The sequence below is a fragment of the Kogia breviceps genome, chromosome 11, assembly GCF_026419965.1.
Source record: "Kogia breviceps isolate mKogBre1 chromosome 11, mKogBre1 haplotype 1, whole genome shotgun sequence".
Classification (NCBI taxonomy): Eukaryota; Metazoa; Chordata; class Mammalia; order Artiodactyla; family Physeteridae; genus Kogia; species Kogia breviceps.
In genome coordinates this window covers 24,853,909-24,881,431 of record NC_081320.1, presented here as the reverse complement: position 1 = coordinate 24,881,431, position 27,523 = coordinate 24,853,909, and the positions used below count along the sequence as shown (strand labels likewise).

General features: G+C 38.0%; 1 protein-coding gene across 1 annotated transcript in view; it reads left to right on the top strand.

Moving 5' to 3' along the window:
* The window catches only part of TACR1 (tachykinin receptor 1), a 259,672-nt gene that overhangs the window by 118,038 nt on the left and 114,111 nt on the right, over window positions 1–27,523 (top strand). The window contains exon 2 of the mRNA XM_059079627.2: window positions 9,966–10,160. Coding sequence (XP_058935610.1) covers window positions 9,966–10,160 — 195 coding nt within the window. The remainder of the gene's footprint in view (window positions 1–9,965; window positions 10,161–27,523) is intronic.

Below are 27,523 nucleotides of genomic sequence, written 5' to 3'. Positions count from 1 at the left end.
GAAGAGGCAAGAGACTTTTTCTTGCTTCTTTGTTTCCTGGTGCACGAAGAGAGGATTAAGAGCGCCACTTAAAGGAGCTCCAGAGACGGACACAGCCGCGGCTATGAGCGTGGACACCAGAGATCAGCATGAGACACTAAGGCTGCTGACGCAGCCACCAAGAAGCCTGTGTGCAAACACAGGTCACTATCCACAACTTCCCTGCTGGGAGCCAGTGCAGCCTGACACTGCCAGGATCCCGTGATCCAGGGACAACTTCCCAAGGAGAACACACGGCGCGCCTCAGGCTGGTGCAATGTCACGCTGGCCTGTGCTGCCACAGGCTCGCCCCGAACTCCCTACCCCTCCCTCCGCCTGGCCTGAGTGAGTCAGAGCCCCAGAATCAGCTTCTCCTTTAACCCCTTCCTGTCTGAGCAAAGAACAGACACCTCTCTCGGCAGCCTCAGAAGGAGTGGATTAAATCTTCACAATCAACCTGATGTACCCAGCGTCAGTGGAATACCTGAATAGACAAAGAATCATCCCCAACTGAGGAGGTGGACTTTGGGAGCAACGATATATATATATATATTTTTTTCCCTTTTTCTCTTTTTGTGAGTGTATATGTGTATGCTTCTGTGTGTGATTATGTCTGATACTATACATAGAAAATCCCAAAGATGTCACCGGAAAAATACTAGAGCTCATTAATGAATTTGGTAATGTTTCAGGATACAAAATTAATACACAGAAATCTCTTGCATTTCTCTACATTAACAACAACAAAAGATCAGAAAGAGACATTAAAGAAACAATCCCATTTACCATCATGTCAAAAAGAATAAAATACCTAGGAATATACCTACATAAGGATACAAAGGACCTGTACTCCAAAAACGGTAAGATGCTGATGAAAGTAATTAAGGTGACACAAACAGATGGAAAGATATACCATGTTCTAGATTGAAAGAATCAATATTGTCAAAAAAAACTCTACTACCCAAGGCAATCTATAGAGTCAATGCCATCCTTATCAAATTACCAATGGCATTTTTCACAGAACTAGAACAAAGTATGTTAAAATTTGTATGGAGGCACAAAAGACACCGACTAGCCAAAGCAATCTTGAGGGAAAAAAAGGGGGCTAGAGGAATCAGGCTCCTTGACTTTAGACTATACTATGAAACTACAGTCATCAAAACAGTATGGTACTGGCATAAAACTAGAAATATAGATCAATGGGATAGGTTAGAAAGCCCAGAAATAAACCCATGCATCTATGGTCAATTAATCTCTGACAAAGGAGGCAAGACTATACAATGGAAGAAAGATAGGTCTCTTCAATAAATGATGCTGGGAAAACTGGACATCCACATGTAAAAAACATGAACTTAGAACATTCTTTAACACCATATACAAAAATAAACTCAAAATGGATTAAAGACTAAATGTAAGACTGGTTACTATAAAACTCTTAGATCTGTCTCCTAGACAGATCAAAAATAAACAAATGGGACCTAATTAAACTCAAAACCTTTTGCACAGCAAAGGAAACCATGAACAAAACAAAAAGACAACCCACAGAATGGGAGAAAGTGTTTGCAAACAATGCAACTGACAAGGGATCAGTCTCCAAAGTTTACAAACAGCTCATGCAACTCAATATGAAAAAACAAACAGCCCAATCAAAAAATGGGTTGAAGACCTAAACAGACATTTCTCCAAAGAAAACATACAGATGACCAAGAGGCACATGAAAAGATGTTCAACATCACTAAGTATTAGAGAAATGCAAATCAAAACTACAATGAGATATCACCTCACACTTGTCAGAATGGCCATCATCAAAAAATCTACAAACAGTAAATACTGGAGAGGGTGTGGAGAAAAGGGAACCCTCCTACACTGTTGGTGGGAATGTAAATTGGTACAGCCACTGTGGAGAACAGTATGGAGGTTCCTTAAGGAACTAAAAATAGAGCTACCATATGATCCAGTAATCCCACTCCTTGGCATATATCTGGAGAAAAACATGGTTCAAAAGGATACCTGCACCCCAATGTTCATTGTAGCACTGTTTACAATACCCAGGATATGGAAGCAACTTAAATGTCCTTCAACAGATGAATACATAAAGAAGATGTAGTATATATGAAATGGAATATTAGTCATTACAAAGAATGAAATAATGTGATTTGCAGCAACGTGGATGGACCTGGAGATGATCATAGTAAGTGAAGTCAGATGGAAAGACAAATACCATATGATATCACTTATATGCAGAATCTTTTACAAATGATACAAATGAACTTATTTACAAAACAGAAACAGATTCACAGAGAAGGAACTTATCATTACCAGAGGTGAAGGGTGGGTAGGAGGGATAGATTGGGAGTTTGGGATTGACATGTACACACTACTCTTGTATTTAAAATGGATAACCAACAAGTACCTACTGTATAGCACGGGGAACTCTGCTTAATATCCTGTAATAATGTAAATGGGGAAAGAATTTTTAAAAAGAATAGACACATGCATATATATAACTGAATCACTTTGCTGTACACCTGAAACTAACAAAACATTGTTAATCAACTATGCTCAAATATAGTAAAATAAAAAAATTTTTAAAACACACAGAGATTGATATCTGGATGTGAATGATCCAGAGCCTATTAAATGTTAACCTACCCACATCAGCTACCCCAGCTCCTTTTAAAACTTCCATTATAGAAAGTGGGATTGCTTAAAAGCCTTCATTACAAACAGATTGGTAGATTAAAATACCAGCATCCCTACTGACATCAGGTGGTGTGTGGTTTTAACTTGTTTGCCGTTCTTTTTATTTGTTTGTTTTTAATTTGGAATAAACATCTTTGCCCATTTTTTAAAAAAATGACTGCCTTGATTGTCTATGTTTCCAGTGGGAGTCCCAGTTCCATCTCGCCTCTCTGAGGGGCTCTCTAAGATCAGCAAGTGGGTCTGACCCAGTCGCCTTTCAAATTACTGCTTCTGCAGTGGGTCTCAGAGAGTGTGAAATTTTGCATATACCCTTCAAGCCCAAAGTCTGTTTCCCAAAGCCCTCCAGCTCTCCCATAGGCAAACCTGGTTAGCCTTCAAAGCCCGATGTTTGGGGACTCACCTTCCCAATAAAGGACCTCTAGGATTGGGACCCCTATGTGGGGCTTGGACCCCTCACTCATTGGGAAGAACCTCAGCAATTGTGATTATCCTCCTATTTGTTGGTCACCTCACCAGGATTGTGGGTCTTGACTATACCATGTCTTTGCCCCCCATCCCACCTCTCTCCTTGTGGTTCCCTCTTTATATATTTAGTTGTGGAAAATCTTTTTGGTTCATCTTCATGTCGTTCTCACAGATAGTTGATCTGTAAATAGTTATAATTTTGGTGTGTCCATGGTAGGAGTCGAGCTCAGGGTCTTCCTACTTTGTCATCTTTGCTGTTCCTCAGAACACTCAGGATATTATATTTGGTTTAGACCTTTATTGCATTTTACCCGTGGTCTATTTCAGTCCTAGTCATGTATACTTTTATGGTAACCCTGGCTGGAGACTCTACATCTGAATCATATTTGAACCACATGGGTCCACCTGAATAAGACAACTTGGACAACAGTCAGCCACCTCCCCTCCTTCAATTCACTCTAAATTGTCACAGACTCTTGGTTCCATCTGCCTTTGTACCCATTTCTTATGGTCTTGTTTACTGCAATCTTGCTGTCATTTGGTACTTTTTGAAATGAGTTCACCAACAGTGTTATGAATCTACTTGGGCTTGGAGGCAAAAAATTCATGCTATTTAGAGTTGTACATAACATAGCACTGAGAACGTGAGGGGCTCTGCCACTACCACTATGATTTAGTAGATGACTCTGTGTCATCTCTATTGGCTGCTGAAAGACCTTTTTGGTTATAAGTTGTGAGATTTGTCTTAGTTGAGAAGAAAAAGTTGCTGGTCAAATGATCTGGCTAAATGAGGTCCCTGAATTTTGATGATTAAAGAAATGTCCTGGAAGAAAACCCCAACTGATGAAATGTTAGTGACCTCAAGCAGAAAGACTATGTGCTACTTATAATGGAAGGGAGGGGAGTAGGAGAAAGGATGAAGTGACCTCTTGTTCAGAGGAAGAGCCAAAGGGTGATGCCATGTAGAAAGACTGAGTTTTATTTTGTATAGTTCCCAAAATACTGGTCAATGCAGAATTTATTTGACAAATACTTATTGAGAATTTAAGGGCTTAATGTCAAGAGCTAGGAGATTCTGAAGACCTGGGTCCAGTGAGATCACTCCTGCAGGATGATCCTGGATGTCTGTATGACAGAAAACACTGAGCAATAATTATTCTCACATATGTTCAGACTGGGAGAAACAAAGGTATAATATGCATGTACTTCTCCTGCTGCATGTATTTTTATTCAACAACCATTTACAGAGCCCCTGCAATGTGCCAAGAAATTTGTATATTCATTTATTAAATTAAGCTTTCATTGAGTATTTACTATATCCTAGGCACTGAGGAAGCCAAGGATACTAGCATGAATAAGTCACAGCAACTACCATCCTCAAAGAATCTGTGGAGGATAAAGAAAGAAGAGATAGCCATGCTCTCAGCTGTCACCCCTCCTGGTCATTTGAACCCAGGGAGATGCAATCCCTCATAGGAAACTTGTACCATCACAGGAAGAAGTGAGTGGGGATAAGGGAGAGCAAGGACTGGAATTGGAGGGGAAAGTGTAGAAGAAGGTTGTGGTAAGACAGATCTCCTAGCCAAGGAAGACATTCTCTTTGCCAAATGACTTAGGGCTGATATAGGTGAAAGTTATGAGAATACTGCAGCTTGTCAAAAGATTGGAATTCTTTCTCACAATAAGATTGTTTCACTCTGTGGTTTTAAAAATGTGCAGGCTTATATTTTGCCAGACTTAAAGCACTATATGGAGAGTTCTTTTTATAAAGCAAAATCATGCAGGAGGAAGACAGCACTGCAAGTTTTCATCAGAGAGGCCACATACAATTCAAATCAGAGCTCATGGCCCGCCATGGGACTAAAACAACCTGAAGTGGAAAACATAATCCACATCCCACACAGCCTCCAGACAGTCTCTCTGGTAGCCTGATGATTAATTAATAAACTAGAAAGACATTTCATTGACTGTCTTCTAGTTCCATGAGCACAATGTAGTCAATAAATATTTATTGAATGTAATTTCCTGGGGCTTGCAGCACTTACTCTGTGAAAACTTACAAGTGAATAAGCAAGAATTGTTCAGGGTGGTTAGAAATAAATAAATAAATGCATGTTAATGGAATCCAAAATACAAATGGACAGTAAGAAAGGAAATATGCATCCTTCTGCAGACAAGTCATCCAAGTGGTATTAGATTTGGGGTAAATAAGAAAGAAGTGCATTACACAAGCCCCAGAAGTGAGAATTGCAAGAGAGAGAAAGAAGAAAGGAAAAAAGGGAAGAAGGAGATTTATAAATGGCTCTATTTCATACAAATGAAAAAATATATATTTTTTGTTTTGTTTTTTGTTTTTTGTGGGGTTTTTTTTGCGGTACGCGGGCCTCTCACTGTTGTGATCTCTCCCGTTGCGGGGCACAGGCTCCCGACGCGCAGGCTCAGCGACCATGGCTCACGGGCCCAGCCGCTGCGTGGCATGTGGGATCTTCCCGGACCGGGGCACGAACCCGTGTCTCCTGCATCGGCAGGCAGACTCACAACCACTGCGCCACCAGGGAAGCCCCTATGTTTTTTAAAGTCAATCTTTCGTAGTCTCTCTGGCTTTATGTGTACAATACTTTCATCTGTCACTGAAATAGCTCCTACACTCAGGAAATGGCAGAGTCAACTGAAATGGGCTTCCAAATTACAATTTTTTCAATAAAAATAAAATATGGCTTTCTGCCACCCATTTGGAGCTACAGCACCAATATGCTTTGCGATCCCCCTTAAGCCCCAGTCACATTAGATTCTAAGCCATGTATCACCAATTCGGCCATGAGGATGACTGTTAGGTTAAATTTATTTAAGTCTGAACATTTATTCTGAGTTAAAAGTAAATTAAAAATTTGCATTCGAGATAATATCCAAAAGGGACAGTGTAATCACCACATTCTCCCTTGTGCATCCTCTCTAAGCTCCTGTGAAGTCTGAGAATGCACAGACACCGTGAAAGCAGGAGCCTGGGTGGTGCTGAAGCTGAGACAGGCATCTTCATGGCTGCATGTCCAGCTTTGTAGGGGAAAGATATTGTCTCTGGGAAATGCTTCGGTAAGCAATTCTACAATTTTAATACAAACACTCAAAAGAGACTCTAGTCATGACCAACCAGGTCCAGCCCTTCAGCAAATTGGAAAGAAGAGAATAGTGATGGCACAAATCCACATTCCACTGGCTCTGATTCTAAGATTGCCACAACCATCCCATGACTAAAGAGGAAACAAAGGTTTCATTGCTGTCAGGCAGCAGGAAAGAGGCAGAACCAAGAGGGAAATTTAGACTTCTCAGGATTCTTTTCAGGATACCACCCCAAGTATGGAAGGTCATCAGGTCTGCAGTATACTGGAAGTAGCCAGACAATGCTTGATTCACTGCAGGTTGAGAGTTGTCTTTCCCGTTTCTTTTTTTATATATAAATTTATTTATTATTTATTTATTTTTGGCTGCATTGGGTCTTCCTTGCTGCGTGCGGGTATTCTCTAGTTGCTGCAGGCGGGGGCTACTCTTCATTGTGGTGCATGGGATTCTCATTGCAGTGGCTTCTCTTGTTGCGGAGCACAGGCTCTAGGCACGCGGGCTTCAGTAGTTGTGACGTGCAGTCTCAGTATTTGTGGTTCATGTGCTCTAGAGCACAGGGTCAGTAGTTGTGATGCACAGGTTTATTTGCCCCGTGGCATGTGGCATCTTCCCGAACCAAAGCTTGAACCCGTGTCCCCTGCATTGGCAGGCAGATTCTTAACCACTGTGCCACCAGGGAAGTCCCTGTCTTCACCCTTTCAATGCTCTGTAGATGGTAGTTGAGTAACAGACTTTATAGCCACCAAATCAACCAGGGAAATTCGCCCAGAGATTTATAGGTTACTACTCACCTCCACCACAATATCTTTTGCAAGTCTTTTCCTAATTCTGCTCTCTCTTGACTTCAAGACTACCTACACTTAGTGTCTTTTTGTTAAAGCATAATTAGATTTCCCAAATAGGTGATAACTTTTTCAGGGTCATGCTGACACTTTTGTGTGTTTGACAAAGGAGGGGCACAGTGACTTGCTGATATGTCATGACTAAAATACTCAAGTAAGAGTAGAGACATGGGTATGAAATGTACAGTGTGGGAAGTCAATAATTATGTAATATCTTTTTATGGTGACAGATCATAACCAGACTTCTTATGGTGATCATTTTGAACTGCATAGAAATATCCAATCATTATGCTGTATACCAGGAACTAACATAGTGTTATACTTCAAAAACAAACAAACTCATAGAAAAAGAAGATCAAATTTGTGGTTTTCAGAGGTGGGGTTGGGGGAGTGGGAATTGGGTAAAAGTAGCCAAAAGGTACAAACTTTTCATTATAAGATAAAAAAGTACTAGGGATGTAATGTACAACATGATAAATATAATTGACACTGCTCTATGTTATATATGAAAGTTGTTAAGAGAATAAATCCTAAGAGCTCTCATCACAAGGAAAAAAATTACTATCAACCCTTAGAATGTATATATATAAACCACTTTGGTGTACAGTAGAAACTACCACAATATTCTACATCAACAATACCTGAATAAAATAAATTTTAAAAAAAGACTACCTAACCACTTTCTAAAAGAGGGAGAAGGAAAAGATCCTGGGGATTTCCTTCCAGGGAGCTATCATCAGTTCTGATTACATATGTAAAAGCTGACCTGAGGCATCCTAGTATACTTTCATATACTGAACACTGTCAGCGCCATTGCTCTTACAGACCAGAGAAGGAAAGCCTAGGTCCCTAGCAAGAAAATCTGGGAAAAGGTAGTCTAAAGTTTAGGATGATAAAAGGACAATCAGAGCAGTCTTCATGAAAACTGAGCCATCAATCTTCTCAGACAGGGAAGATCTAACTAATCATAACATGGAGAAGGGAAGAAGTCTCTGAATGCTTCTTGCCCTTCAAGCCGGATGCTCAGCAGGCTCACCCCAAATCCAGCAAAGCACATCCCTTTAAGCCACTTCAATAGCCCACCTGCCATTCTGAATCTCCCTAAGGCTCTGAGGTATTTATCAGATTACCACTTGAGGTCACATATCCTACTGTCATGTTTTGTGGCCGTTTATTTATATGCGTTTTCTCCTTGGAGAAATTAGAATCTCGGAGTTCACAAGGAAACACAGTGTTCTGCATGCGGCAGGTGCACAGTGTGAATTTGTAGAACACATACTGAATGAAATTGCTTTCCTTGTAACCCTGGCCCCAGTTCCAGCCTAGAGATCCTAGAGTCCAAAGACTAAAAAAGAATTATGTGGAATTATGTGGAGCCAGCTGACAGCTGTTCTATTTGTCTGTTCATTTCTGAAGTCTCCATTGACTATTCAGTCCCATGGAAGCTAGAAACACCTGCCTGTCAGAGAATCAAATGCATGATTTGGAGATTTTGTCAGATACTTAAACCCCAAAGGCGGTATAAGACATAATTCCTACTCTGAAAAATAAAATGCATATTTTAAGGGATGGATCCATGAACTCTGCAAAAAAAAAAAATTGTTTTCAGTGTAGACAATATTTATTGGCAGGTGTTAAGAGTGCAAAATAGTAACAAAGGGATGGGAAAAGAGGTTGGCATGGCTCCCCTTCCCCAAGTGAGGACTCTGTAACCAGGCCAGTGAGGTGCGAGTACCTGACTGCAGCCACTTTGAGTCTAGCATCCTCTGAAGAACAAGCTTCCAGGCAGGAGGGGTCCTCACAACATGGGGGAAGGGAGCAGTACCCTAGAAGGGGCGTGAGCTGTGTTCCATCCCAAGTTGCTTTGTTCCTGTCCACCACACACCTCAAAAGCTCGGGGCAGGGGTATTAGGGGACTGTGCTAAACCTATCCCTTTAAAAGGTAGATGACTTTTTCAATGCAGGAAGCAGAATTGATGTGACTATAACTGATATGAAATGCTGATTGGAATATTTGTTAATACTAAAATCTCTGCTGAATCTCAAAGTCTATACACAAATTCAGACGTGGACACTCATCCAGATGACACCACTCAGTGCTTGATCCCAAGTAAGAGATGGAGAAATGGCTCCAGACCTAAAGTCATCATTCACTTAGCTTCCCTCTTCCTGCAGAGAGGTTTCATCTAGCCTGGGCTTTGATATACTCAAGTGTGTCTGTCTCGGGAGGTGGAGAGTCTTTTTCTCTTCATGAAACATACTTTGTGCCATACACTGACTTCTAGATGTTCAAAGAATTGGTGAAGATTTCTCCAGGAGCTATTGGCTTTTTGTTGGCTTTAGGCCACTGCCTTCTCATTCGTACACATTCACTTCCCTTCAAATTGTATGGACCTGTACAGGATTGCTAGCCTTTTAAATTGCCACACCAGGACTTTAAAAACTATTTTTATCACAATTATTTCTTAATCCAAAAAAGGTAAAGATAGGCTTTACATTGACCAAATTCACAAAGTTGTTCTTATTTCACTGTAAGACACTGACATATACTTAGGCATCATGTCCTTAGCACAAGGACAAGGATGAAAATTTCTCTCCTGGAATGTTGCTAATGGGTTCTAAAATATTAAAAATATATGGCTGAGTTTAGCATTTATGTCATAAAAGTCACAAAGCTTAAGGATAGACTATGAAAAAGAAAAAAATTACCAGGACTCAAATGGTTTCTGGAGAATTTTTCACTGGGCAGGAACAATGCATAATCACTAATGCAGATTTTGGTGACCAAATTGGAATTTTGTCCTTTCTTCTCTGTTCCAGGTACATGGCCATCATCCACCCCCTCCAGCCCCGGCTGTCGGCCACAGCCACCAAGGTGGTCATCTGTGTCATCTGGGTGCTGGCTCTCCTCCTGGCCTTCCCCCAGGGCTACTACTCAACCACAGAGACCATGCCCAACCGAGTGGTGTGCATGATTGAATGGCCGGAGCATCCCAACAAGATTTATGAGAAAGTGTGAGTAGAGATGAATTCCAGTGCCTTCTTTGCCTTTTCTTGTTCCTTCTTTCTTTTGTTCTTTTGTTGGTTAGTATTTAATTTGTATGTTAGGGTTTTATTTGTAAACATTTCTCACAACCACTCTATGTTAGGTTGATGTGTCCATACGTATCAGAAGACTATTATGTCCCAAATACTATTCTGGACTTTGAATGAAAAGTTTTAAAATATAAGACCTGGAACCTGTTATAGCATACCATTTGGGCACACTACCGTGTCCCTCTTACAAGTGACTTTTCCCTGCCAGTGTCTGCATTTCTTTGCCTGGGAACCTTTTCCTACTGTATAGAATGCCATTTTGCCCTCTTGCACAGCATGCCAGAGGGTAAGGGAATTATCCTTCCCTCCACACTCCCAGCAGCTCTCAAAAACAACTGATGGGGGAACTTCCCTGATGGTGCAGTGGTTAAGAATCCACCTGCCAATGCAGGGGACAGGGGTTCGAGCCCTGGTCTGGGAAGGTCCCACATACCTTGGAGCAACTAAGCCAGTGCACCACAACTACTGAGCCTGTGCTCTGAAGCCTGCGAGCCACAACTATTGAAGCCCACACGCCTAGAGCCTGTGCTCCGCAACATGTGATGCCACCACAATGAGAAGCCCGCGCACCACAATGAAGAGTAGTCCCCGCTCACCGCAACTAGAGAGAACCTGCACACAGCAACAAAGACCCAACTCAACCAAAAAACAAAAACAAAAACTGATGGAAGGTGGCATATGAACACCCCAGCTTCCTCCCCCTTCAGGTGGGAGGTCTCTGAGGTGTGTGTTTTACTGTGTTCAGGGTTTCCTCTTGGGATTAATCTCCAGTCACCCTGGTAGCAGCTAGCTCAATGACCCACCCTTTGTTAGCCCCACTCCCTACTGGTGTTTCTTCCTCCTTCCAAATAAGTCATTTGCACTTGAATCTTTAGCTCAGGATGTGTCTCTGGGGAAAACTAAACCAAAACATCTACCTTCTAGGATTTTGCAGCTGGAAAATACCTATACATGTGAAATGCATGGGAAGGCAAGGCCAGAACATTGAGACCTTATGAGTTACAGGTCCCCCACAGGACAGGCCTGTTTCTCTTCCAGTGGCCTGACCGATCGCATTTAGTGTTTTTTAAAGCTATCTTGGCACATTTCCCAAGATTTCTTATCTTAGAGGCAACATTAAAATGGCTTATTCTTTTTTTTTTGTTCTATTCAAGTGAGCAGCAATGTGACATTTATATTATCATCAGTTCTCTGGATTCAAAGCACATTGATAATATGGCTCCTTTTGAAAGTCCTCTATAATTTTCCATTCTTGGGTTTATTAAGTGAATTGTAAAAGACCACTTGTGTTAGAATCAGAAGATCTGGGTTTTAATTACAAGATTGCCAGTTTCTAGCTATGTGACCCTAGGCAAGAGCACAGTCTCTCCCTGTTGTTAAATGGAACATGATAAAGCACTGCCTCACATAAAAAACTGTTTTGAAGAGCAAACAAGATAATGTATTCTCACCTTGTAAGCTATTAAATGCCATACAAAGGATAAGATGCTGTTATTGAACTAAATTCATTAGACAGTATAATAGAATCATTATAGACCTTTGAACTTATTAAAAGGTAAAATGAGACACTGTACCTGTTGGACCTCTAGGTTTGAGTGTCTAAAAGCCTGTTGCACACAGAGTTACACTACTGAATCTGTTCCATGGAGTATGGAAATGTGGCTTGCCAGAAAGCAATACATAAAGCTCAGACTTTACCCTCCAGACACAGACAGCAGGATTTAATTGATCAGGCAGTGGGAGGATTAATGCTTAGCCTAGGAGATATTGAACATTTTTCTTTCAAATGAAACTACAAGCCTGAGCAGAGTCACAGCAGGAAAAAGAACATAGCTTTACAAGCTGTACAGGACCCATGAACATGTTCAAGCCAGAAGCTTCCCTCAAAAGGGGGAAAAAAAGCCCTCCGAATTAAAACTCGTTATATAAACTGTTTCAGAAACTGCTGTCAATTTCATGGACCTTAGCTCAGTTCTTAGTTCTTGTGATCTTTTCAAAGTCTGATCACCTTTCTGCAACTTTTTGCTTCAAATAAGCACAGTTCTTTTATCTTTTAACAAATTCAAATTTTAACTTGGAAATAAAGGTTTATTTTCTCATAGATCTCTGGGATCTCATGCAAGAAACAGTAGTGTTTAGTGTTTTACTTTTAAACATTTTGCTATTTTATGCTTACTAATGATTAGAAAGTCCCTTTGAGACTCAACATTTTGGACTGTTCTTTCAAGTTACCTTTAAAGAATTTTGGGTAACTGCTACTGGATGCATGGTTAGGTTTGCCATTATTGTTTATTTCATGATTTTAACCTAAACAAAACAGGCCTGGATTAAGAGCTCCTGATTTTGTCTATTCAAGATGTATGAATTGTTTATAGATGCAGTAATAAGTTGAAAGAGTCCACATTTGCCATTCACATATTGTCTGTGATACAAACATAAGTGTAAGCTTTATGCAAACTTATTTTATTTTTGTCAGTATCTGTCATAATGCATCATGATATATTTTTTAGGGAATTTAAATTCCATCAGTTCTAAACTAAGTACTTTATTACATTCTCTTCTATTAGAACTAATGATTGCTATTTCCACAGTACACAGTAATTCCAAATTTGAAACCATAAGGAAACTTTATTTTGAGACAGGGTAGGAGCATAGGCTTGAGAGTTAAATGAGGGATCAACTCCCAGCTACATCTCTCTCTAGTTGAGTCATAATTTTCAAGTTATTCAAGCTTCTAAGCCTAATAGTACAGTCCATATAGAGGTGTTGGGAGAAGTAAATAAGGTACTTGCTTAGCTCAGTGCCATGCACATTGGAAAGAATCTAGTGAATGTTACCTACTGTTGTTAGAATCATTCTTTGATCTGGGTGTATGGGCAGAAAACTGGCAGCAGAGAGTGAGATGGGCAAATGCTTAGGCCCAGTTCATCTGATGAATAATGTATGCCAGATAATTACACTAAAAGGTTTTGTGAAAATCTTAGATTGCTTCATTTGCCTTCTGGCTACATGGTTAACATCTAACCCTGATCATTTATCATTTAGATTCTTATTAATACATGGATTAAGTTAAGCACTTTTAAAGAAAGGCAATCCAATAAAAGAACAGGCAAAAGATATCCTTATATATTAAATGACCAATTAATATATAAGGAAGCACATAACTTCATTCATCAACAGTGAAATGAAAATTAAAACCATAATGAGATCTTACTATCCACCTGTTAGACTAGCAACTGTTCAGAAGTCTGACTAAACTAAGCATTTAGAACTTTTGGTGAAGAACCTTAGTAGACTGCTAAAAGTATACATTGATAAAACCACAATGGAAAACATTTAGTAGTATCTAGAAAAGAAGAAATTATTCATACCCCATAACCCTGCAATTTCACTCAGGGGTAATTAATTACCCTAGAAAAACTCATGCTATGAACCAACATACATCTAGATATTGTTTATATCAGCATCATCCTTAAAGCCCTAAACTGGAGATATTCCAAATGTCCATCTTCAGTTAGATGGATATTTTAAATGTGGTACAAGCATGCAATGGAATATTATGTAGTTGACAGAATGAACAAAATGTAGCTCCATGCAGCATAAATGGCTCCTGTAGATAAGGTTTTAAAACAAGCAAAATGAAAGGTGGTAATACTACAACTGCAAGCAAAGAAGTAGTCACCATGAAAGTGAAGTCTGTGATTATCTTTCAAGGGACAGAAAGGGATGTGATCAAGAAGGGACACTAGGACTTGCTTCTGAGGATATGTCATTATATTTCTCCAGCACAATGGTAGTAACATGAGTGTTTGCTTTAAAATTACTCATAATACCAAGTAGTTTGACTTATGCACTTTTTCTGAAATTTATGTTTCATTTTTATTTAACTTAAAATTAAATGCTATCCAAAGATTTTTGCTTTTACAAGCTCTCAAGATACTGCTTACATTAGGATAACCCCAAATTTCCTCCATAAGAAATTATCTTCTGAAGTGTAGGCTGTGCCTGGGGTGACATTCATAAGTACTCATCTCTGAATAAGCCAAAGTATAGATGGGCCCCATTTCATTCTCATGTTTACTTGCATTTTGCCTTGCTGACTCCTATGTGTCAGCCCATTTGGAAATTTTCCAATTGGTCTAAGGGGGGTTAGGACAAATTATTGTCCCTGGAAGGATGTGACAAATGTTAACCAGAGAACAAGCCCATAGACTCTCCACAGCACTCATCCCTTGCTGCTATTATTCATAAGCACGTACATCTGGGCTACAAAATGCTACATATAGACTTGGTTCATCTTCCTGGAAAATCATTAAAAACTTCATTTTGCATTTTAAAATATAAATAAGTTATGGGGTATAATGAAAATTCTTATAATTTCTTTAATCATCCTTATTCCCATCATTTACAAAGGCTCTAACATTTTGATGAATTTCCATCCAGGGAAATATTGTTCTTAGTTTCTTTTGAAGTGTCTTCTGTACCTACAGGTCAACACAAATATAGATTGTTTCCCTTTTTGTAACACAAAATGTAGCTTATTATGCACATGGTTCTGTACCCTGTTTTTTATTTAACTTAATACGTCTTAGAGATCTTTTCATATCAGTTCATGAAGAGCTTCTCTCTTCTTTTCTTCAGCTACGCAGTACTCCATGTTATAAATGTACAGTATTATTTAACCAGTCACTTTTAGTGGACTTGGGATTGTCTCCAGCCTTTTGCTATTGGAGTGTTGTCATGAATAACCTTTACATTTATCATGTAAGGCTATGTGTAGCATAAAAATCCCAAAAATGGAATAGCTGAGTCAAATTTTTATATTTGCCCTCCATACTAATTTACATTCCCACCAGAAATGTGTGAAAGTCTCTGTTTCTCCACAGCCTTGTCAACAGATTATATTGTCAAGATTTTAGATTTTTGTCCACTAAAGTTAAAAATTCATTTCTCTTATTTGGAATGGGGTTGAATTTTTTTCACAGTTTGAGTCATTTGTATTTACATATTATAATCCACAATTTACCATATCATAAAGAATTTCTTATGTCATTAAACATGTTTCTACAATTTGATGTCAATATATATGTGTGTATGCATATGTAAATAATTTTTTTAAACTAATCTCCTTCTTTGAAAATTGATTACTCTACTGATTTCCCTTAGCTGACTAGTAAGATAAAACAGCAAACTTCATAAGCAGGCTGCTTCTAGCTACATCCCTAGACCCCTGCAGGGACAGGTTCAATGTCTTCTGCCATCCACTGTTTATGTCTACAATCTGCAGTTATGGAATGTTATTCTAACATTATAACATTCATGAAACTGGAGACTTGAGTTCATTATTAATATAGTATTGTCATTGTTTGTGATTGAGTCATGCCATAATTTTAGCAAATTGGCAGCTGTGACTCCTCTCGTGAAACTGTGAAACTACCTAGGAAGTCCTATAATGGTATAGTGATTGACTGGTGAGGAAGAAAAATTTCACGGGTAACCAAAATTAACTCTTCCCAATGGAGAGAAAAAGCACAGTAAAAGAAAAATTAAAGTATAAAGAAGAAATATTTGGCTTTGCAAAATGCAAATTCAGTAGCATACAAAATTATTTGGATGCAAGCCCACTCTTGAGGATGCTCTGCAGGCTGTCAAGTTGCCGTGGCCCTCGAAGGTTATGGGGTAATACCCATGAGGACAAGGAAGATGAATGAGCCAATATTTCTTTTTCAGAGGGCTCACCAAACGGCCAAGAAAAAGTCTGTAATAAGGATGAAAAATGAGAAATACATCCCAAAGAATGAGATTTAGGCAGCCTGGGGAATTTCAGCTTCCCTGAATCATTAATATTGGCCATATGTCATTTTCTGTTAATTAACCTTCTTTGTACATAACTTTGTGGTAAAGTTTTAGCATGAAGTAAGATGTGCTTATCTGAATTACAAATATTACCACTAATCCTGGGAAAGGAAACTATGTCAGAAAACAGAAACACTCATGATTATAATTAGCTGGAGATTTTTTTTTAACATCTTTATTGGAGTAAAATTGCTTTACAATGGTGTGTTAGTTTCTGCTTTACAACAAAGTGAATCAGTTATACATAAACATATGTTCCCACATCTCTTCCCTCTTGCATCTCCCTCCTCCCACCCTCCCTACCCCACCCCTCTAGGTGGTCACAAACCACATAGCTGATCTCCCTGTGCCATGCGGCTGCTTTCCCCTAGCTATCCACCCTACATTTGGTAGTGTATATATGTCCTTGCCACTCTCTCACTTCGTCACAGCTTATCCTTACCCCACCCCATATCCTCAAGGCCATGCTCTAGTAGGTCTGTGTTTTTATTCCAATCCTACCCCTAGGTTCTTCATGACATTTTTTTCCTTAGATTCCACATATATGTGTTAGCATACAGTATTTGTTTTTCTTCTTCTGACTTACTTCACTCTGTATGACAGACTCCAGGTCCATCCACCTCACTACAAATAACACAGTTTCATTTCTTTTTATGGCTGAGTAATATTCCATTGTATATATGTGCCACATCTTCTTTATCCATTCATCTGTTGATGGACACTTAGGTTGCTTCCATATCCTGGCTATTGTAAATAGAGCTGCAATGAACATTTTGGTACATGACTCTTTTTGAATTATGGTTTTCTCAGGGTATATGCCCAGTACTGGGATTGCTGGGTCGTATAGTAGCTCTATTTGTAGTTTTTTAACGAACTTTCATACTGTTCTCCATAGTGGCTGTATCAATTTACATTCCCACCAACAGTGCAAGAGTGTTCCCTTTTCTCCACACCCTCTCCAGCATTTATTGTTTCTAGATTTTTTGATGATGGCCAATCTGACTGGTGTGAGATGATATCTCATTGTAGTTTTGATTTGCATTTCTCTAATGATTCATGATGTTGAGCACTCTTTCATGTGTTTGTTGGCAATCTCTATATCTTCTTTGGAGAAATGTCTATTTAGGTCTTCTGCCCATTTTTAGATTGGGTTTTTTGTTTTTCCATTATTGAGCTGCATGAGTTGCTTATAAATTTTGGAGATTGATCCTTTGTCAGTTGCTTCATTTGCAACTATTCTCTCCCATTCTGAGGGTTGTCTTTTGGTCTGGTTTATGGTATCCTTTGCCGTGCAAAAGCTTTTAAGTTTCATTAGGTCCCATTTGTTTATTTTTATTTTTATTTCCATTTCTTTAGGAGGTGGGTCAAAAAGGATCTTTCTGTGATTTATGTCATAGAGTTTTCTGCCTATGTTTTCCTCTAGGAGTTTGATAGTGTCTGACCTTACATTTAGATCTTTAACCCATTTTTAGTTTATTTTTTGGTATGGTGTTAAGGATTGTTCTAATTTCATACTTTTACATGTACCTGTTCAGTTTTCCCAGCACCACTTATTGAAATGGCTGTCTTTTCTCCATTGTATATTCTTGCCTCCTTTATCAAAGACAAGGTGACCATATGTGTGTGGGTTTATCTCTGGGCTTTCTATCCTGTTCCATTGATCTATATTTCTATTTTTGTGCCAGTACCATACTGTCCTGATTACTCTAGCTTTGTAGTATAGTCTGAAGTCAGGGACCCTGATTCCTCTACCTCCATTTTTTGTTCTCAAGATTGCTTTGGTTATTCGGGGTATTTTGTGTTTCCATACGAATTGTGAAATGTTTTGTTCTAGTTCTGTAAAAAATGCCAGTGGTAGTTTGATAGAGATTGCATTGAATATGTAGATTGCTTTGGGTAGTAGAGTCATTTTCACAATGTTGATTCTTCCAATCCAAGAACATGGTATATCTCTCCATCATCTTTAATTTCTTTCATCAGTGTCATAATTTTCTGTGTACAGGTCTTTTGTCTCCTTAGATAGGTTTATTCCTAGATATTTTATTCTTTTTGTTGCAATGGTAAATGGGAGAGTTTTCTTAATTTCACTCTCAGATTTTTCATCATTAGTGTATAAGAATGCCAGAGATTTCTGTGCATTAATTTTGTATCCTGCTACTTTACCAAATTCATTGATTAGCTCTAGTAGTTCTCTGGTAGCATCTTTAGGATATTCTATGTATAGTATCATGTCATCTGCAAACAGTGACAGCTTTATTTTTTCTTCTCCAATTTGGATTCCTTTTAGTTCTTTTTCTTCTCTGATTGCTGTGGCTAGAACTTCCAAAACTATGTTGAATAAGAGTGGTGAGAGTGGGCAACCTTGTCTTGTTCCTGATCTTAGTGGACATGGTTTTAGTTTTTCATCATTGAGGACGATGTTGGCTGTGGGTTTGTCATATATGGCCTTTATTATGTTGAAGAAAGTTCTCTGTATGCCTACCTTCTTCAGGGTTCCTATCATAAATGGGTGTTGAATTTTGTCAAAAGTTTTTTCTGAATCTATTGAGATGCTCATATGCTTTTTCTCCTTCAGTTTGTTGATATGGTGTATCACGTTGATTGATTTGCATATATTGAAGAATACTTGCATTCCTGGAATACACCGCACTTGATCATGGTGTATGATCCTTTTAATGTGCTGTTGGATTCTGTTTGCTAGTATTTTGTTGAGGATTTTTGCATCTATGATCATCAGTGATATTGGCCTGTAGTTTTCTTTCTTTGTGACGTCTTTGTCTTGTTTTGGTATCAGGGTGATGGTGGCCTCATAGAATGAGTTTAGGGAGTGTTCCTCCCTCTGCTATCTTTTGGAAGAGTTTGAGAAGCATAGGTGTTAGCTCTTCTCTAAATGTTTGATAGAATTCGCCTGTGAAGCCGTCTGGTCCTGGGCTTTTGTTTGTTGGAAGATTTTAAATCACAGTTTCAATTTCAGTGCTTGTGATTGGTCTGTTCATATTTTCTATTTCTTCCTGGTTCAGTCTCGGCAGGTTGTGCATTTCTAAGAATTTGTCCATTTCTTCCAGATTGTCCATTTTATTGGCATCGAGTTGCTTGTAGTAATCTCTCATGATCCTTTGTACTTCAGCAGTGTCAGTTGTTACTTCTCCCTTTTCATTTCTAATTCTATTGATTTGAGTCTTCTCCCTTTTTGTCTTGATGAGTGTGGATAATGGTTTATCAATTTTGTTTATCTTCTCAAAGAACCAGCTTTTAATTTTATTGATCTTTGCCATTGTTTCCTTCATTATATATGGGTCTTATATGTTTTTCTCTAAGAGTTTTACAGTGTGTGGTCTTACATTTAGGACTCTAATCCATTTTGAGTTTATTTCTGTGTATGGTGTTAGGGAGGGTTCTAATTTCATTCTTTTACATGTAGCTGTCCAGTTTTCCCAGCACCACTTATTGAAGAGACTGTCTATTCTCCATTGTATACCTTTGCCTCCTTTGTCATAGTTTAGTAGACCTTAGGTGAGTGACCTTATCTCTGGGGTTTCTATCCTATTCTATTGATCTATGCTTCTCTTTTTTTGCCAGTACCATATTGTCTTGATTACTGTAGCTTTGTAGTATAGTCTGAAGTCAGGAGTCTGATTCCTCCAGCTCCTTTTGTTTCCCTGAATACTGCTTTGGCTCTTTGGGTCTTTTGTGTCTCCATACAAATTTTAAGATTTTTTTGTTCTAGTTCTTTAAAAAAATGCCATTGGTAATTTGATAGGGATTGCATTGAATCTGTAGATTGCTTTGGGTAGTATAGTCATTTTCACAATATTTTTCCTTCCAATCCAAGAATATGGTATTTCTCTCCATTTGTTTTGTTCTTAGTTTCTTGTGAGCTTTCCACATTTCCTTTCTGCTTATCTAAAATGTTTTCACTATATATTCTAATTGTTTCCTTTCTTAACACAAACTATCATATATGATGTACCATATTCTTGTTTTTTCCACTTACAGTTTAACTCAGATATCCTTTCCCCTTAGTATTAAGCAAATAGTCACATTTTTTTTCTTTACAGCTGTATAGTATTACTTTGTATACAAATAAAACATAACTCATTTATCTGTCATGATATTGATTTATATTAGGATTGCTCCTAGTGTTTTGCTATTTCAAATAATATTGCAATGAATAGGCTCCACTCTGATAATTTTGCCATAAAGAAACCTGATGGTTTTGTTTAAACCTTGTGTTTCCCAAATTTACTTGATCATAGACTCTTTCTTTTGACTAACCCCTGGTAACATCCTACAGAAATATTGTCCATAATATATATTCTGGTGAAACTTTGTGCTAATCATAAAAATGTGTTTCTTTCTCACATCTTAAAATGAATATAAATTCAAAATAAATTGGAAAGGAGTGAAAATTTTCAAAAAATAACACTCAAGACAAAACTAAAATGAAACAGATGGTTGGTTTGAGTATGAACATGGATATAGATACAGGTATAGATATATTTGTTAAATACTGTATGTCAGGAAACTCCATGAGAGAGTTTGGCAAATGACAAAGTGAAGGAAAAAACCCAAAATGTATGACAAAAGACACTGACATAATTAACATAGAGGAGACCTGAGCACCTGTGGTTGGAGCACCAAGTCCAAACCACTGGACTAACAGAGATCTTCGGGTCCCAGGAATATTAGTCAGTGTGAGCTCTCCCAGAGGCCCTCATCTCGGCAACAAGACCTGCCTCCAACCAACTGCCTGCAAACTCCAGTGGTGGATGCCTCAGTCCAAACAATCAGCAAGATAGGAACACAGCCCAACACATCAAAAAATGAGATGACCAAAAAATATGTTACAGATGAAGGATTAAGGTAAAAATCTACAAATAAAGGAAGAGGAAATAGGCAACATACCTGAAAAAGAATTCAGAGTAACAATAGTAAAGATGATCCAAATAGAAATAGAAATGGAGGTATGGATATAGAAAATAAAAGAAATGTTTAACAAGAACCTATAAGAACTAAAGAACAAACAAACAGTAATGAACAACACAATAACTGAAATGAAAAAAAAAAAAACACTAGAAGGAATCAATAACAGAATAACTGAGGCAGAAGAACAGATAAGTGAACTGGAAGATAGAATGGTGAAAATAACTGCCATGGAATGGAATAAAGAAAAAAGACTGAAAAGAAATGAGGACACTCTCAGAGACCTCTGGGGCAAATTAAATTCACCAAAATTCAAATTATAGGGGTCCCAGAAGAGGAAGAGAAAAAGATAGGGTCTGAGAAAATATTTGAAGAGAATATAGTCAAAAACTTCCCTGATATAGGAAAGGAAATAGCCACACAGGTCCAGGAAACACAGAAAGTCCCATATAGCATAAACCCAAGAAGAAACACACTGAGACACATATTAATCAAACTATAAAACATAAATTCAAGGAAAAAATATTAAAAGCAGCAAGGGAAAAGCAACAAATAATATAAAAGAGAATTCCCATAAGGTTATCAGCTGATTTTTCAGCAGAAACTCTGTAGGACAGAAGGGAGTGCCAGGATATATTTAAAGTGATGAAAGGGAAAATCCTACTAACAAGATTACTCTACCCAGCAAGGATCTCACTCAGATTCAACAGAGAAATGAAAAGCTTTACAGACAAGCAAAAGCTAAGAGAATTCAGCACCACAAAACCAACTTTCCAACAAATGAAAAGGAAGTTCTCTGAGAAACACAAGAGAAGAAAAAGACCCACAAACACAAAACAATTAAGAAAATATCAATAGGAACATACATATCAATAATTATCTTGAATGTAAATAGATTAAGTGCTCCAACCAAAAGACACAGATTGGCTGAATGGATCCAAAAACAAGACCCATATATAAGCTGTCTACAAGAGACCCATTTCAGTCCTAGGGACACATACAGACAGAAAGTGAAGGAATGGAAAAAGATATTCCATGCAAATGGAAATCAAAAGAAAGATGGAGTAACAATATTCATATTCGAAGAAATAGACTTTAAAACAGACTGTTGCAAGAGACAAGAAAGGACACTACATAATGATCAAGGAATCAATCAAAAAAGAAGATATAACAATTGTAAATATACATGCCCCCAACATAGGAGCACCTCAATATATAAGACAAATGCTAATAGTCATAAAAGGGGAAATTGACAGTAACACAATAATAGTGGCAGACTTTAACACCCCACTTACATCAATAGACAGATCATACAGAGAGAAAATAAACAAAGAAACACAAGCTTTAAATGATAAAGTAGACCAGATAGATTTAATTGATATTTATAGAATATTTCACCCGAAAGTGGCAGAATACACTTTCTTCTCAAGTGCACATGGAACATTCTCCAGGATAGATCACATCTTGGGTCACAAATCAAGTCTTGGTAAATTTAAAACAATTGAAATCATATCAAGAATCTTTTCTGACCACAACACTATGAGATTAGAAATCAATTACAGGAAAAAAAAAAAAACTGTAAAAATCAGGAACAAATGGAGGTTAAACATTATGCTACTAAATAACTAAGAGATCACAGAAGAAATCAAAAAGTACATAGAAACAAATGACAATGAAAACATGAAAATCCAAAACCTATGGGACACAGCAAAAACAATTCTAAGAAGGAAGTTTATAGCAATTCAATCTCACCTTAATAAACCAGAAAAGTCTCAAATAAAAAATCTAACCTTACACCTAAAGCAACTAGAGAAAGAATAACAACAACAACAACAACAACAAAAAACCCCAAAGTTAATAAAAGGAAAGAAATCATAAAAACCAGAGCAGAAATACATGAAATAGAAATGAAGAAAACAATAATAAAGATCAATAAAACTAAAAGTTGATTCTTTGAGAAAATAAAAATAATTGATAAACATTTAACCAGACTCATCAAGGAAAAAGGGATAGAATTCAAATCAATAAAATTAGAAATGAAATGGAGAAATTATAACTGACAATGCAGGAATACAAAGGATCATAAGAGACTACACAAGCAACACTATGCCAATAGAATGGACAACGTGGAAGAAATGGAAAAATTCTTAGAAACGTACAACCTTCCAAAAATGAACCAGGAAGAATTAGAAGATATGAACATACCAATCACAAATAATGAAATTGAAACTGTAATTAAAAACTTCCAGTAGGGCTTCCCTGGTGGTGCAGTGGTTAAGAATCTGCCTACCAATGCAGGGGACATAGGTTCAAGCCCTGATCTGGGAAGATCCCACATGCAGCACAATTATGGAGGCTGTGCTCTAGTGCCTGCAAGCCACAAGCACTAGGCCTGCATGCTACAACTACTGAAGCTCACGTGTCTAGAGCCCATGCTCAACAACAAAGAGAAGCCACCACAATGAGAAGCCCGTGCACCATAACCAAGAGTAGCCCCCACTCACCACAATTGGAGAAAGCCCATGCACAGCAACAAAAACCCAATGCAGCCAAAAATAAATAAATTAAATAATTTTTTTCCAGTAAACAAAAGTCCAGGGCCAGAGGGCTTCACAGGCAAATTCTATCAAACATTTAGAGAAGAGCTAACACCTTTGCTACTCAAACGCTTCCAAAAAATTGCAGAGGGAGGAACACACCTAAACTCATTCTGTGAGGTCACCATTATGCTGATACCAAAACCAGATAAATATATAACAAAAAAAGAAAATTATAGACCAATATCAGTGAAGAATGTAGATGCAAAAATCCTCAAAAAAATAATAGGAAACAGAATCCAACAACACATTAAAAGTATCATACACCATTACCAAGTTGGATTTATCCCAGGGATGCAAAGATCCTTCAACACACACAAATTAATCAGTTTGATGCACCATATTAATAAATGAAGAATAAAAAGCTTATGATCATCTCAATAGATGCAAAAAAAAGCTTTTGACAAAATTCAACACCCATTTATGATAAAAACTCTCCAGAAAGTGGGCATAGAGGTAATCTACCTCAACATAAAAAAGGCCATATATGACAAACCCACAGCAAACATCATTCTTAATGGTGTAAAACTGAAAGCTTTCTTCCAAGATCAGGAACAAGACAAGGATGTCCACTCTCTCCACTTCTATTTAACATAGTTTTGGAAGTCCTGGCCATGGCAATCAGAGAAAAAAAAAGAAATAAAAGGAAAACAAATTGGAAAAGAAGAAGTAAAACAGTCACTGTTCACAGATGACAAAATACTATATATATAGAAAATCGTAAAGATGCTACCAGAAAACTACTACAGCTAATCAATGAATTTAGTAAAGTTGCAGTATATAAAGTTAATGCACAGAAATCTCTTGTATTTCTATACTCTAATGATGAAAGATCAGAAAGAGAAATTAAGGAAACACTCCCAATTACCATTGCAACAAATAGAATAAAATACCTAGGAATAAATCTACCTAAGGAGACAAAAGACCTGTACACACAAAACTATAAAACACTGATGATAGAAATCAAAGATAATGGAAACAGATGGAGAGATATACCATGTTTTGGAAAAATCAATATTGTCAAAATGGCTGCACTACCCAAATTAATCCACAGATTCAATGCAATCCCTATCAAATTACCAATGACATTTTTCAAAGAATTAGAACAAAAAAATTACAATTTTGATGGAAACAGAAAAACTGTAAATAGCCAAAACAATCTGGAGAAAGTAAAACAGAGCTAGAGGAATCAGACTCCCTGACTTCAGACTATACTACAAAGCTACAGTAATCAAGAAAGTATTGTACCAGCACACAAACAGAAATATAGATCAATGGTACAGGATAGAAAGCCCAGAGATAAACCCACACATATATGGTCAACTACTCTATGACAAAGGAGGCAAGGATATACAATGGAGAAAAGACAGTCTCTCCAATAAGTGGTGCTGGGAAAACTGAATAGTTACATGTAAAAGAATGAAATTAGAACACTCCCTAACACCATACACAAAAATAAACTCAAAATGCATTAAAGACCTAAATGTAAGACAGGACACTGTAAAACTCTTAGAGGAAAACACAGGCAGAACACTCTTTGACATAAATCACAGCAGCATCTTTTTTGACCTACCCCTATACTGATGAACATTTTTTTTTAAAGGGACCTAATTAAATGTAAAAGATTTTGCACAGCAAAAGAAACCATAAACGAAATGAAAAGACAACCACAGACTGGGAGAAAATATTTGCAAACAAAGTAACTGACAAAGGATTAGTATCCAAAATATGCAAACAGCCATTGCAGCTCAATGTTACAAAAAAAAAAACAACCAAAAACACAGTTCAATCAAAATATTTGGGGAAGGTCAGCCTTTAAGGTTCCTTTTCCTGTGTGCAATTCTCCATTTCTTATCCTTCATTTCTTATCCATTTGAGACTAAAATACTTGCACAGACCTAGAATAGGCCTTGAGACAAAAATAATTGTTGTCAGAGACTTTAATATGTTGTATGGGAGGAGTTTCAAGATTGCAGAAGAGTAAGATGTGGAGATCACCTTCCTCTCCACAGATATATCAGAAATACATCTACATGTGGAATGACTCCTACTGAACGCTGGCAGAAGACCTCAGACCTCCCAAAGGGTGTCAGGCCTGTGCCTCTGAGGTGGGAGTGCCAAGTTAAGGACATTGGTCCACAAGAGACCTCCCAGCTCCATGTAATATCAAATGGCAAAAATCTCCCAGAGATCTCCAACTCAATGTCAGACCCACCTCCACTCAATGATCAGCAAGTTCCAGTGCTGGAGACTCTATGCCAAACAATTAGCAAGACAGGAACACAACCCCATTCATTAGCAGAGAGGCTGCCTAAAATCAAAATAAGGCCAGAGACACCACAAAACACACCACCAGACGTGGACATGCCCACCAGAAAGACAAGATCTAGCCTCATCCACCAGAACACAGGCACTAGTCCCCTCAACCAGGAAGTCTACACAACTCAATGAACCAACCTTAGCCACTGGGGGCAGATAACAAAAACAATGGAAACTACGAACTTGCAGCCTGTGAAAAGGAGACCCCAAACACAGTAAGTTAAGAGAAGACAGAGAAATACACAGTAGATGAAGGAGCAAGATAAAAACCCACCAGACCTAAAAAATGAAGATGACATAGGCAGTCTACCTGAAAAAGAATTCAGAATTATGATAGTAAAGATGATCCAAAATCTTGGAAATAGAATGGAGAAAATAAAAGAAATGTTTAACAAGACCTAGAAGAAATAAAGAGCAAACAAACAGTGATGAACAACAAAATAAATGAAATTAAAAATTCTCTAGAAGGTATCAATAGCAGAATAACTGTGGCAGAAAAACGGATAAGTGACCTGGAAGATAAAATAGTAGAAATAACTACTGCCGAGCAGAATAAAGAAAAAAAAATGAAAAGAATAGAGAAACACCTCAGAGACTTCTGGGACAACATTAAACACACCAACATTCGAATTATAGGGGTCGCAGAATAAGAAGAGAAAAAGAAAGAGACTGAGAAAATATTTCAAGAGATTATAGTTGAAAACTTCCCTAGTAAAGGAAAGGAAATAGTTAATCAAGTCCAGGAAGCACAGAGAGTCCCATACAGGATAAATCCAAGGAGAAACACAAGAAGACACATATTAATCAAACTTTCAAAAATTAAATACAAAGAAAAAATATTAAAAGCAACAAGGGAAAAACAAGAAATAACACATAAGGAAATCGCCATAAGGTTAACAGCTGATCTTTCAACAGATACTCTGCAAGCCAGAAAGGAGTGGCAGGACATATTTAAAGTGATGAAGGGGAAAAACCTACAACCAACATTACTCTACCCAGCAAGGATCTCATTCACATTTGGTTTTTTTTTTTTGTGGGGGGGGGGGGGGCGGGTTGTGGTACGCAGGCCTCTCACTGCTGTGGCCTCTCCCGTTGCGGAGCACAGGCTCCGGACGCGCAGGCTCAGCGGCCATGCCTCACGGGCCCAGCCGCTCTGTGGAATGTGGGATCCTCCCGGACCGGGGCATGAACCCGTGTCCCCTGCATCTGCAGGCAGACTCTCAACCACTGCGTCACCAGGGAAGCCCTTGTTTTGTTTCGTTTTTTTGGGGGGGGTGGGTTCATTCACATTTGACAGAGAAATTAAAACGTTTACAGACAAGCAAAAGCTAAGAGAATTCAGCCCCACAAAACCAGCTTTACAACAAATGCTAAAGGAACTTCTCTAGGCAGCAAAACCAAGAGAAGGAAAAGACCTCCAATAACAAACCCAAAACAATTATGAAAATGGTAATAGGAACATACAGATTGATAAATACCTTAAATGTAACTGGATTAAATGCTCCAACCAAAAGACATAGACTGGCTGAATGGATACAAAAATAAGACCCATATATATGCTATCTACAAGAGACCCACTTCAGACCT